The sequence below is a fragment of the Paramisgurnus dabryanus genome, chromosome 20 (assembly GCF_030506205.2).
Source record: "Paramisgurnus dabryanus chromosome 20, PD_genome_1.1, whole genome shotgun sequence".
In the NCBI taxonomy this organism is placed as follows: Eukaryota; Metazoa; Chordata; class Actinopteri; order Cypriniformes; family Cobitidae; genus Paramisgurnus; species Paramisgurnus dabryanus.
Window position 1 is genome coordinate 16096900 of NC_133356.1, and position 14140 is coordinate 16111039.

The 14140-nt window shown below is 36.4% G+C and overlaps 1 protein-coding gene across 1 annotated transcript; it reads left to right on the forward strand.

Moving 5' to 3' along the window:
• The first annotated feature begins 1099 nt into the window (after positions 1-1099).
• Positions 1100-13531, forward strand: ddx43 (DEAD (Asp-Glu-Ala-Asp) box polypeptide 43). The gene is made up of 17 exons (XM_065297539.1): positions 1100-1527; positions 1703-1758; positions 1931-2057; positions 2179-2325; positions 2403-2484; positions 3335-3491; positions 4641-4759; positions 4854-4964; positions 5055-5196; positions 5298-5398; positions 6820-6907; positions 8638-8765; positions 9723-9832; positions 10187-10325; positions 10450-10537; positions 12277-12428; positions 13110-13531. Exons 1-16 carry the CDS (start codon positions 1179-1181, stop codon positions 12415-12417), a joined length of 2085 nt encoding a protein of 694 aa, XP_065153611.1. The 5' UTR covers positions 1100-1178; the 3' UTR covers positions 12418-12428; positions 13110-13531.
• The last annotated feature ends 609 nt before the right edge of the window (positions 13532-14140 follow it).

Below are 14140 nucleotides of genomic sequence, written 5' to 3' on the forward strand. Positions count from 1 at the left end.
AAATAAGAGTTCTTGTCTAGGCCTCATTTCTTGTGAAATTGTATGTTAATGATGTGATGTGTGAACAACCAGCGTGCATTATTTTTGGGAAAGTACTATAAAGCACTAAAATACTCAACAGCACTGTAGGCTAGATACAGTTACAGTAGATAATTTAATGTGCAATCAAGAGATTTCTATTACAATGATGTTAATCTGTGCAACCCTGGTACATCACAGATGTGTTGCATTACATTATGCAGATTATTAGGTACATTACATTATGCAGATTATAATAAGATAAATTACTACTTTTATTAGCTCAGTTGTAACAAACACAAAACGCTTCCACAATGAAAACCTGTTTCAAAGTTCAAAGACGATCTTGTATGTTATTAATTAGACAAATTTATATTTCATTTATTTGTAAGTATTAAACTAGACCAGAAATAGGCAGAGGCGGACTTCTTGAGTATTTTAGTTACATTTTCCATTTGTTTGTCTTGGGAAAAATTTACTTTATTTGACAAAAAAATTTTCACTTCATTCTTTAGCATAGAATCATACTGTGTATTCCTTTTATATTGCATATTAAAATTGATTCAATATCTAATTGCATAAAATTGTGTAATTTTACTTTTCTTAAGTAAAAGTAAAAATGTACTAGATGTTTAATGTACTTACATATTAAATTTAAACCAAAAACTTGAAATTATGAAATGTAGTGGAGTTAAAATTATGATAATATATGCTTTGGAATGTATGTTTTCCAAAGAAAAACACTAATAAAATACGAATACTTGAAAATTTACTTTTTTATGTAGAAAGTAAAATAAGTAGTGTCCAACTCTGGAAATAGGGATGAATGGTATGTGTCAGTTTTTGCGATTGTTATCGGAGTAACAGACACAAGAAAGTCGCGACTGACCAATCAGAATCAAGCATTTCGTTTAATAAAATTTTATATTTGCAACTATACACCAACATTATACTAGAATATAATAAACAAATTTTAGTAGATCTTTTATTTTACTAATATTTAATTATTTTACTATGCCATAACGGTTTCCATATTTAGCGTTGTAAGGAAGCACGTGACCGGATATTGATAGACGTCGTTAGTAATACCTGACGATCATTCGGAGGAGAAACATTTGTCCAAAAAGTAAATATATGTTAGTCCTTGTATTTGTTTTTAAATGTCTGACTGGGAGGATGAATATGAGGGCGATGGTGTGGCAGTTTCGATGCAGTTATCTGTGCAGACAGTTCCAGTAAAGTCCTGGAGGCCTCCGTCACCTCAGCGCGCTCGGACCAGAGAAACCGCCAAGTTTGGTGGCGGTGCGCCACGTGTTAAAGTGGACTTGGATGGGGGGCAGTGGAATAATTGGAGAGACCCGGACTCGGGGTCAAACGTGTTTGACGGTGCAACCGATAAAAATATCAGTTTCAGTCGCTCTAGAGTCGGACGGGGTGGAGGCAGTCGTGATGGAAACGGGTCATCGGTTACAATTTACGTGGAAAACACTCTGGTCGGGAGGATAATTGGTAGGTATTCAACTTAATTCAGGATCGACGTATGACATAAAAGTACCGCGATAGGGAATGGAAACCTCAGCTATCGCGATACCTTTATGCCATGGCCCGACTGGTCGAAAACATGGTGTTCAAGATCATTTTGACATGTTGTTGGCTGCCTGTGTATGACTGTCCGTCTGGCCAGGTCGAGGCGGTGCAAAAATACGGGAGCTTGAAGAAAGCAGTGGAGCTTCAATAAAGGCAAGTCAGACAACAGAATAAAAGTAGCATTTAAAAGCTCAAAAGAATAAGTTTTCGTCTTGTATGTCTGTCTGTCTACTTGTATATCACATCTATGTTTTCTTTGAATAATTGCTAAGGTGTGGCCACAGAGTTTAAGTACATTTAGTTTAATACCTCATGTGATCGGCAGATAAACCGTGGTGCAGTTGAAGCAGAGGTGCTCATCTTTGGAGCTGGTGATGTTCAGCTCAATGCCAAGCGCATGATTGAAGAGCTGGTGCATGAGAGCTCATTCAGTGGTCCTGGACGCCACAATGGTAAGACTGCAAAAACCATAAAGCTGTAGTATTTGAAAGAGTGCCATCTGTTTTTTCCTGTTTTATTTAGTCAAATACAATTTACTGATCCCTTAGGTTTGACATTTTTCTTTTTCTTCAGGAAATGGCGATGGAGGCCGTCAGCGTGATTCATGCTGGCCAGCTGCTGCTGTCAAGGCTGCGACTACAGCTGCGCCTGCATCTGCGCCTATTGACTGGAATGCTCTTAGAGAAAACCGTGGCAAATTTGAAGCTATGAAATGGCAAGGTGATTCTTAACAGACTTATGGTGTCTTTTTTGGAACGGCTTTACCTGATTAACAATAACCCTTATTGATCCTGTAGACCTCCCTCCTCTGAAGAAGGATTTCTATATTGAAGCAGAATGTGTGGCTGCTCGGTGTGCAGAAGAAGTCAAAATCTGGAGGTAATCCATGTTATTCCCCTTTGTTATTCACATCACCTACAGAGGGCGCCATATACCTCTAAAAGGAACAACTTCACTATGGGGCTTGGTGGTGTTTCTCTTTTAGAGTCAGTTGAAGGTTTTGTAGAATGGACTTAAATGATTACTGATTTTAAAAATGCATTTTTACATGTGCTTTGCAAACAGTATTTTGTGTGCTGTTGTACTTTAGTACTGTATAATAAGTATTCTTTAAAGCAACACTATGTAGTTTTTTTACCTTTAAATAATGTCTCTAAAATTATTTCAGTGATAGAACAACTTTTAACTGGACAAATTGTACTGTTGCTGCAACCTGAGCAGCCTCCTAAATGCTACAAGCACACTCTGAAAGTGGTGGTGGAGGGTAGGAAACACAGCCCCGCCCCTCCCCCTGCCTGCAGAAGTGTGTCTGATACCAGGCACTGTTGCGCTTTTCAACCACATGGGGGAGCTGTAATTCATTTTTACTTGGAAACTACATAGTGTTGCTTTAAAGGAACAGTATGTAAGAAATTTATATCAATTAATCATTAAATGGCCCTAAAATGTCACTAGACATTAAGAAATCATTTTCATTTCAAATACTTATATCACTGACAACAGTGGTCTAGCCAGGATATTTTCATTTAAAAAGTGGAGTTGCAGCCCTCAACTGGTGTTTATGTTGTCGTTTTGTATATTGGCCACCAGCTGTGTGATTGCAGTACCAGTTTTAGCCACACGTTTTGTGATTGCAGTACCAGTTTTGGCCACAATCCTACATACTGTTCCTTTAAGTAATGGTTAATATAAGGTAAACTTGTACTTCTGCCCTTCTCTCGCCTAACAGGAAAGAAAATAACAACATCTTTGTGGATGATTTGTTAGAGGGGGAGAAACGGACCTTTCCCAATCCAGTTTGCACTTTTGAGGAGGCTTTTGCTCACTATCCTGAAATAATGGATAATATCAACAGAGTTGGATTTCAAAAGCCTACTCCCATTCAGGTATTGACGTATTCAGGTTTTGCCGTTTGCTTTTTAGACTGTTTTGTGGGAGATCTTAAGAGTGGGTTTCTTTTTGAGTTATGTCCTTTACATTTGTTTAGATATTTATTTATGATGATATTTAAACAACAGTTCCAGAATGATTATAAATATCCTTCACATCTGTCATTTAAAAAAAAATTTAATATTATATTTCATTCCTCCTTTACTGTCACATTGCATTGTGTATTGTGGTTAAAACCTCAAGTCTTCATTTTGCAGAAAGGAAGAACTTTGCATTGTGTTTTTAAAATACGTTTTTTCTTTCAAAATCTGAAAACATGTCCTCCTCTGCTATTTAACAAACAGCATGGTTGATAAAACTGTCAATAAATCATTTGTACTTTGAAAATGACTGGGTTGGTTTCCCAGACAGGGTTTAGGTTAATCCAGGACTTAGGCCTTAATTTTTATTTTTAGGACATTTAAGAATAAAAAAAACCCGCAATTTACTACTAATCATCGAACTGGCTTTACTGATGGACACGCATGAGAATCACAGACGATTTTTTTCGCCAGCTCTAGGACTAGGATAAGTTCCGTCTGGAAAGCGCCCCTATATGCACAATTGCCCTATAGCTAAGCCCCACCCCTCTTAGTTACCGCTTCCAACTTGGACACATGTTGCTAGTTTTCTTACAATGGTAGCTGTCAGTTTGAAAACCTTGCCCCATGATGTTTTTGATATATTTTGGACACAGAAGGACCACCCCAAACAAGGTTCTAAGATAGGGGAAATACATTTTAAACATCTTTTCTAGTCTTCTTTTATTTGATTACCCTTTTTCTCACCATGAATATAGCCTAAGAAGCTGATATGGCGTTTAAAAAAAAGAAAGATCCCCCCTTGAATGTAAAGCCTGATGTATGGGAAATATGTGATCCTGCATGTGAAACCAAGCTGATGTAGTCCTTTTTTATGATTTGCTGTTATTACATAAAATCATAGAATATCTTGAATATTTACCAAGATTGGCCATGTCAAAGTTTGGAGTTAAAGTGAAATGATTGAAATCAAACTTTGAGCTCCTAATCTTATAAGATTCAGACTTTAGCTTGGATTTCACAGACAAGAGTCAAAAATGTAAGATGATGTGTTATATGGTGCAGTCACAGGCCTGGCCTGTAATCCTGAAAGGAATAGACCTGATTGGAATAGCTCAAACGGGAACAGGCAAAACCCTGGCCTACCTACTTCCTGGCTTTATTCATATGGATGGGCAACCTGTGTAAGTCAACCAGAGCCTTCACGTTTATATTCACTTATGTTACATTCAACAGTTATCATGTTGTCACTTGATATACTAAACATATTTATCTTAGGCCCAGGGACAACCGAGGTGGTCCCGGCATGTTGGTTTTGACTCCCACTCGTGAACTGGCCCTTCAGATTGAAGCCGAGTGCAACAAATACAGCTACAAAGGTTTTAAAAGGTGCAGGATTCTGTATAAAACAGAACATTATGCAGATTTTTTTATTAATTGCTGCGCTACCTTGTTTAAAAAGTTGTTTTTGTTGTACAGTATCTGTATTTATGGAGGAGGTGACAGACGGGCTCAGATTAAGAAAGTGAACAGTGGTGTGGATATAGTCATTGCCACGCCAGGACGATTAAACGATCTGCAGATGAATGATCTCATCAACTTGAGGTCCATCACCTATCTGGTAAGTCAAGAGCATGCTGGGATAAATGTACTTTTTTCTGATGTGATAAACCATTCAGAAGAAACATTTCATTATCCTGTTTGGTTTCCACTTTTTCCCAGGTATTGGATGAGGCTGATCGAATGTTGGATATGGGCTTTGAACCTCAAATCATGAAAATCATTTTGGATATTCGTCCTGATAGACAGACTGTTATGACCAGGTGATTTATCACTGCAGTGATTTCTTTAAAAATGTATTTTTGTAAAAGCACTAAAAAGTAGGGATGCTCCGATCGATCGGCCGCCGATCGGTATCGGCCGATAATGGCATTAAATGACTCGATCGGTGCTCGCTAAATCTGCCGATCTCATAAACCGATCTTTCTGTTTACTTTTGTCATCAAAAGGATCCTGAATGCGGTTGCAATTAAAGAAATTTTTTACGTGGGCGGTGGCTGAACGCAGTCAAGCAGCTGTGAGGAAAATAAAAGTTTAAACGCTCAAAACGTTAAGACGCATGCAAATAAGAAACTTTTGGCATGAGGATGCAATTGTCCGTGATAGAGATGTGTTGTATACGCTGTTTGATGGGGATGTGAAGACGCCTCGCGCTGTTTACCGAAGCGCGTCCTCATACGCATATCTCTGTAAAGGCAAAGAGAGACATACAAATCTGCACGCTGCACATGAGCAACAGGTTGTAAAAATGCTTATGATGCTTTACAACCTGTTGCTCATGTGCAGCGTGCAGATTTGTATGTCTCTCTTTGCCTTAGATATGCGTATGAGGACGCGCTCCGGTAAACAGCGCGAGGCGTCTTCACATCCCCATCAAACAGCGTATACAACACATATCTATCACGGACAATTGCATCCTCATGCCAAAAGTTTTTTATTTGCATGCGTCTTAAAGTTTTGAGCGTTTAAACTTTTATTTTCCTCACAGCTGCTTGTCTGCGTTCAGCCGCCGCCCACACACACAGAAGCCTGTCATCAGTGCACGTGAACAGAGCGATCTCTCTCTCACGTCTTAAAGCTGCAGTAACCTAATTCATCTCTCAATAAAATCACTCTCTGCTCTTGACTAAAGAATTTTTATACTGCATACGAATGCGTGTATATTTAATTAATACAGTAAAGTCTGTGAAGTGTTTTATTTTCAGTACTTTTAGGAGACATAAGCCTTTTTAAAGCCATATTAAATTTCTCTTTGCAGAATAAATATTTGTTGTGCTTATTTATTTGAGTCTCTATTAAAACAATAATATACCTAATTACTGCAAGTAATATAACAAAGGCAACATCCGGGGTATTATTTTATTTAGAAAGATTGTAACAGTTAGTCATCAAAGAGCTTGCATATCAGCTTTTAAAAAAAAAATCGGAATCGGTATCGGCCGATCACAAAGATTACAAATCGGTGATCGGTATCGGCTGCAAAAATCCTGATCGGAGCATCCCTACTAAAAAGTATTACAAATATTTTAACAAAAAATCTGAAACTCGAGAAGGTTGCGTGTATTTGTCACAGATTTCAGAATTGGAGCTTATATTCTGTTCTGTTTAAGATCTTGCATATGGTTAATATAACGTGGATGATGCTTTGGTTTTAATTTGTATAAATATTACGTTGTTGTTACAGTGCCACCTGGCCAGTGGGTGTCAGAAGGCTGGCCAAATCCTACCTGAAAGACCCCATGATGGTTTATGTGGGCACCTTGGATTTAGCGGTGAGTAAACCATTGCTGCAGTATTTAATATAATTGTACAGAAGGCACACTTTATTTTAAAATGAATAGTTATGTGGATAGTTCTGGAAGTGGCAATGATTAAAAAATGAAGAAATATTTTTATGAATGGAGAAATAAAGTTTTCTCTCATTGCTTTTTGTTTTGGGCAGTATATTCAATATTTGGTAATGTTTCAAACATTGCTTTTTAGAATATTCAGTACATTTATAATAGGGCTGTCACTTTTGAGAAAAATCAAATTCGAACGGATTTCGAATATCATGCAATGTATCCAAATATATAGCCCCCCCCACACATCCCCGGCGCGCATCAAAAACCCACCGTAATGGAGATTTAATCACAAAATTATAAACAGTGGAATTCTGCGGATTTAATGCCCGTCATTGACAAGCACACATATCCCGCGCATGAGCGTGTTTGTGAGAAGTAATCTCATTGACAACAAGGACACATACAAAGCCTATCCCGCGCATTTGTGAGCCGTCAGTGGAGAGTACATTAACCCTGCGCGTGCTGTTTGCTCGCAGTTTTCAATGATATAGAGCACAAACCCTTTGATACTTGAGATGAAAAAAAACTTACCGCTGAGCTAAGCAGATCTCACTTGACTCTGTCGTCTATGTGACGCGTGACAGTCAGCACATGATCATTTAAAATCCGTTTACAAGACAAATGCTGTTGTTGTTTAATATAAAGTTTAATTTGCGTTGCAAAAATAATAAAATTATCTTCATACATGCTAATTTCATAATGCGAACGTATTAACACAAGCTTTTATTCTGCTATAATATTTAACACTATAAAAATTAATATGTCATTTTATATACGAACTATAATTCTATCTTGACATGCACATTAGGTTCATGTTGGTCCAATTTGATTCCCTCTCTTGCGCACAGTTGCCGTCGTCGGTCTCACTCTCAGCCTCCTTCCTATTACGAGGTGTTACTGTAAAAAATGCGTTACATATGGCATTTAAAAATCGGATGGTTTATTTAAAGTTCGAATACGGATATTTCACGTCATGTTCGAATACATACATATTTGAATATCGAATAAAAAGTGACAGCCCTAATTTATAAATGTGACAAGGACCCTAAAATCAGTCGTAAGGGTCAATTTTTTAAATTGAGATTTATAAAAAGCTAAATAAATAAGCTTTCCTTTGATGTATGGTTTGTTAGAATAGGACAATATATAAAGATACAATGATTTAAAAACCTGGAATCTGAGGATGAAAAGTCACATCTTAAAATCATAAAATTAAAGTCCAAATGAAGTCCTTCTGCAACACATATTACTAATGAAAATGTTTATTTTAGCACTTTCTACTGGCTTACCACTATAATGACCTTGATTGAATGGGGGATACATAAAATTTAACTTAAATAGGAAAACCCCAAAGAGCGGGTAGCAACAGTACAGCTTGTAGATGAGTTTCTGGTCAGTTTGGTTTCACGATTTTGCTGCATCCACTCACAAAAATAAAGTTTTGATAAATTTACGGCATGTAATATACGAAATATCTTCATAGAACATTATCTTTACATAATGTACTAATGATTTTTGGCATGTAACATATTTTTGGCTTTTTTTTACAAATATACCCATGCGACTTGCAATTGGTTTTGTGGTCCAGGGTCACAAATGTGTTTTCTTGAACATTCCCCTGTTAATTCCCTTTTCGTATATATATCTGTCTGCTTCAGGCGGTGAACACTGTTCAGCAGATGGTGCTGTTTGTGCCGGAGGAGGACAAGAAAGCTTATGTGTTTGATTTCATCCACCGGATGGAGCCTCAGGACAAAGTACTGATATTTGTTGGGAAAAAAATAAAGTGAGTTCTTAGAGTAAGACTCCATTGCCAGTAACTGTGGTTTCACGAAACAGGATATAACATGACTTCTGCAAACTCTTCTGTTGAAATGGTCCTTATTTTTAATAAGATCTGTGATCTTTTGAAAAGACCATCAGTCTTTCCTCTTCCTGTGCAGCTTGTGCCTTCTCCAGAAAGGTGTGGCAGGGCAGTGGGGAAAGCTTGATTTTTCTAAAAATGAAACTTATTTTGTAAAAAGGAGTGGCCATTTAATATTACACCATGGTCTCTTTTTCTTTCGTTTTCTCTAACAGTTATTAGGTTTCTTCCTCAGACACATCTGTACAACCAGGGCAGTTTTTGAGGTTTTTAAAAAATAGAGAGTGTAACTTTAGCTTAATTTCCAGGAACAAGCTAAAATCCAGTGCTTCTAAAAATATATGTGACACCTGATTTATTGTACATCCTGCCACCACTTGCATCTAATACATGTTTTTATGCATGATCTTTATGTATGTTTTATTTACCCTTACATTTACCATAATGTAATTTTTTAGGAAAGTTACTTTTGCAATATTAACTGTAACCACCCCTATTTTATATATACATACTCAAGGTTCTGCATACAATGTGCATGATGTAAATTTCATCATCAGAATAGTATGCGGGCCGCCACATTTTTTTACCCTGTGTAAGGTGTGTCCTGTCATACCTCCAGAAAGGTGTAACAGGGCAGTGGGGAAAAGCTTTGTTTTGATAAAAATGAAACTAATGAAAAACACCTGTGCTTTTATGCATAGATCACGCACGTAGGTTGCGCATGCATTTTGTTACAAAGCGCATACATTGAATGTCTGCGTACACGACTCATATAAATAAACTATGCTTTGCAAGCCTGACCGTTTGCGTACATGTAAAAAAGCAAACTATACTCTAGGCTTAACTGTGGTGTCCCTGTTCATTCCCGTTTATGTACAGAGCCGATGATCTCTCCAGTGACCTGTGTCTTCAGGGTATAGCGGTTCAATCTATGCATGGAGACCGAGAGCAGAGTGACAGAGAGGAGGCACTGCAGGACTTTAAAGATGGTATGTCAAAAAATTGTTGAAATAAGTCATACATTAAATGAGACGAAGCCTAACGTGGAATAGTTCAACACTAGATGAATAGATGAGCATCTATCACAATAAGAAAGAATAAACCGATATCTGATTAGCTGCCATAAAAAGTTTACATTTTATAAAATGCGTTTATGGCACTAAATAGAGTGGCTAAAATAATACTCCTCATGTTATTTTCCTAAACATAATCATTTCCAGCTCTTGTGGGGCTGCTCAAACACTCAGATCGCATGTTTGGTGCAGTCAGTGATTGTGACATTTAAAATTTAACTAAAGTTTATCTCTGAGATCACAATTTAAAATTTGCGGTCACTGTTTAAGGTCGTGTGCGTATCCTGGTGGCGACTGACCTAGCTTCCCGTGGGCTGGATGTTCATGACATCACACACGTGTTCAACTATGACTTCCCTCGAAACATGGAGGAGTATGTGCACAGGGTTGGGAGAACTGGTCGTGCTGGGTGAGTAAATAGGGGAGGGTGTGGCCGTGATGACTGAGAAGCAATCAAGAATAAACAACAATGAACAAATAACAATGCATGCTTTTCAACCTGTCAAGTTTATTTTTGTATTTTTATTTTTCAGGAGATCTGGTGCATCCATAACTCTGATAACAAGAGAAGACTGGAGAATAGCCTCCGAGTTGATCACTATTCTGGAGAGGTCTGGTCAGGTAAATGCACCTCCAGGCAAATTTTTGGCCAAATAGGTTTATAGTTGAAAATCTGTTTTAGCAAAGTTTTTTTCTTTTGATTAACAAATAAGTTTAGGGGTGTAGCAGATCACAGTTGATCTGTGATTTGAACGGATCCCGATTCACGACCCACGGTTCGGCTCATGTGCGATTGACGGGTTAATAAGGAAACTTTAATGGGGAATGTTTATCTTTTGCACGTGTTTCAAAGGCTTGCAAATATTAACACTCAAGTAGGGCTGTCACAATGATTAAATAATCGTCTCATCCCGATTGTTTGACCTTATCGTGAGGATTTCAGATCACCGCAATGATTGCACATCTCTCTAAAAAACACAAGGGGAAGCTGTAGCGCCTGTATAAACGAGACGAATCAGATTCCTTTTAAATATGTGTTAAGTGTATTAATATTTACTACCTGGTAAACCTTGCAAAATATTTAATTTAAATAATTACAACAATGAAAATTGTGAAAATTATTTCATAAACAAACAAAAAAATGTATGAGAATTAAATGTCAAAGCAATAAAACAGACAATTAATCATCATAATCGCCAAAGCCCTAAACCAGGCAATTCATCGTCAAAATGGTCACAATTTATTATACAATTAACCGTCAGCCAAATTTCAGAATTGTTACAGCCCTACACTCAAGTGATTTTAAACAATTTAACTAGGGATGCACCGATAGGATTTTTTTGGTCCGATACAGATTTAAACAGACAACTTCTGGCCGATACCGATATTAAACACTTGTATACAATACTATACAGTTGGTCTATTAGCTAGTTTATTTATGCTTCAAATAATTTTTACTGAACATGGATTGGATCTAATTAACATTCAACTGACCAACATAATAAGAGAGGCACAAATTAAGCTAAAACAAATATAATAAGACAGCATGACAACCTTCAAAGGTGGTTTTTGCTATTCAGCATTTATTTTATTAACAACATTGACTAATTTTTTTTTTTTACATATAATGGATTTCTTTATGCAGTAAATTAATAAACAATCAGTATCGGCCTTTCTCGTGCTATTGCCGATATGCCAATGGTTTCAAATTCATCAAAAATCGGCCGATAAATATCGGCGGCCGATACATTGGTGCGTCACTAAATGTAACCATAAAAAAGTGCTTAAGTAAGCAGTTTTTTGTACCCACAGACGCACATAAACCTTTTTAAGTCTGTGTCATTAATGTTAATCGAACACCCCCAAGACAAAGAGAGAATCACTTCTGTTGCTCTAAAAAAAAGAAATTATTAAATTAATGAATTTAATAATTTATACTATAAAGTTATTATTCATATAATTCAATACATGTTATTATTCATTTGATTTGATTTCTGTACTTTCTGCAAATGTTAGACCTTACTTAAAGTGCAACTTTGTTCCTTTTTTTATAAATGTTTGTCATTTCTTTATTTGTTTTTATTTAATTTTTCCCACCCCTTTTTTGCTGATTTGAAAAATGATCCAATCTGTGCCTAAAAAATTAGTTTTATGATCCCCTACCACCCCTAAGATAAGTTGCATATAATGTAATGACCTTGTACAATGAACATTTATTTGCCAAATAATCAGTTAGTATAGCAGTGATATGCCTTAATTCTTTATGCTTTATTCTCTGAAAAGTAAGTTAGCATAGTATTCTTCACTGCCTATGCCATACCACAATTCTGCATTATTGTTATAATTTTTTCTTTCTTTAGGATGTACCAGAGGAACTGGTACTGATGGCTGAGCGTTACGAGAAACATCGAAGAGAGAGAGAAATGTTTGCACCCAGCAGAGGAGGCAGAGGAGGGGGGCAGAGAGGTGCTTTTAGAGGAGGCTCAAACCGACGGTTCTGAACTACTATAAGGTAATATTAAAGATCTTTGCACACTGTAGTCCAAAGTTTTCATATGCTTTTTTCATATTTGTCATTCTTCAAAGAGTGATGCGTATTAATTAATTTGTTGGGCAAAAAAATGGCAAAATGGAGTCTTTATACTGTTAGCACTTTTCACTACAAATTAATGAATGACATTTAGCAACAAGCTATTGTTTAGTTAATGTGAACACAAAATTGTATAATCTTTGGTACCCCAAGGTCGTTGGATTGAGACACACAGCCGGCATGTTGAGACTGAGGTGCCAGGCACCTTAACCCTAGTTGCTCCCCGGGCGCTTATCCAGGTGTGCGTGTGATTACTTCTCAGAGAGATGCCACGATGCAGCTGATTATATTTTAAACAGGAGGGATAGTTTGCCTTTCCTCACTTGAAACGCATAAAACTTAACAAATACATAAGGATTACTACAAACGATTACTTTGTATTCGGCCTTCGGAAAGATGCGAGAGGAGCGCGTGTGAGAAGTGCTGGATTTATAACACAAAACGGAATGCGGCACACTAATCGAATTACCTCAATTATCTTGTTTGACAAAATTGAAAAAATATTAATTGCACAGCGCTATAACAAGTCTTTTACCCATGAAACAACCAAATCATATCTGTCCTGTTCTGTGACTAGTAGTATTGTTTTGTTTTATCTTTCAGATCGATCTTGCTGTGCTTTCTGGAGTTGCATCTCTAAGCTTTTAAATTCTTTGTCCTCTATTTATAGAGAGACCTGTAAAGTTCTTGTAAACAACATTTAGATTTTGTTTAAAACAGCTTTGTTTTGTAAGTACGCAGGATGGATTTCTTTTATTGTAAGTTTTTCACCGTTCAGTTTAATTTTGTTTCTTTTTACATATCTACTTTGAGGACGATGTGAGGTACATGTCTCTAATGATAGATTTGTCATGTTCAGTTGAACAAATATAAAATAAAGAATTGTTAAACCATTTGAAAAGGCTATTTATTGAAATTTATTTTTAAGTACAGATAAGTCTCAAGCATGAGCGTAAATTTAATCTAACAATAGGGCGGACAATTAACCTAAAATATCTCCAGAGCAATTTTTAAAGGGGACACAAATTATACAGCTAAAAGTATACTTGTAGGGATATGTGTACACACTACACAGAGAAAAAAACTTATATTCTTCAAAACTATTTTTTTAAAAGTTGTTTTAAATCAAGGCACCAATGAGATTTGAACTTATTTTTAAAGGTTGACTGTTAGGTAACGTCAATTGCTAACATAGCAGACTGCATATGGAAAAATGCATTTGTTATCATTTTTGTGTCATTATAAATATAATAATGACTCTGCATCATCTGTATTAAAATAATTCCTTTATCTTTAAAGTGAATAAAAAGCTTTGACAGACAACTGGAGTTTCACAACTACTGAACAACTTCTCTCTCACCTGACTTCTCACCAGATCTTTTCTTTAAGTAACAGACAAGAAAGACTGAAACAGGACTTGAACAAGATGTTTATTTGCTCGCTGCATCTTAAGCACAATGATCAAAGTTCTATAATCGATAGTATAAGTTTTTATTAATGATTTAAGTAAATAAATAAATAAATTCCTGAGTAATTTTTAAACAAAGTAGCCATGTGCACTTATAAACAGTGCTTTATCTTGCATTATACTGAGATAAGATAAAAATTATATATATATATATATATATATATAT

What these genes read in the sequence shown, in the direction of transcription:
- ddx43 (XM_065297539.1), top strand. Translation starts at nt 1,179, where the DNA reads ATGTCTGACTGGGAGGATGAATATGAGGGCGATGGTGTGGCAGTTTCG. An exon ending in TCTGGTCGGGAGGATAATTG is followed by an intron (nt 1,528 to 1,702) that starts GTAGGTATTCAA and finishes CCGTCTGGCCAG; the next exon opens with GTCGAGGCGGTGCAAAAATA. An exon ending in TGGTCCTGGACGCCACAATG is followed by an intron (nt 2,058 to 2,178) that starts GTAAGACTGCAA and finishes CTTTTTCTTCAG; the next exon opens with GAAATGGCGATGGAGGCCGT.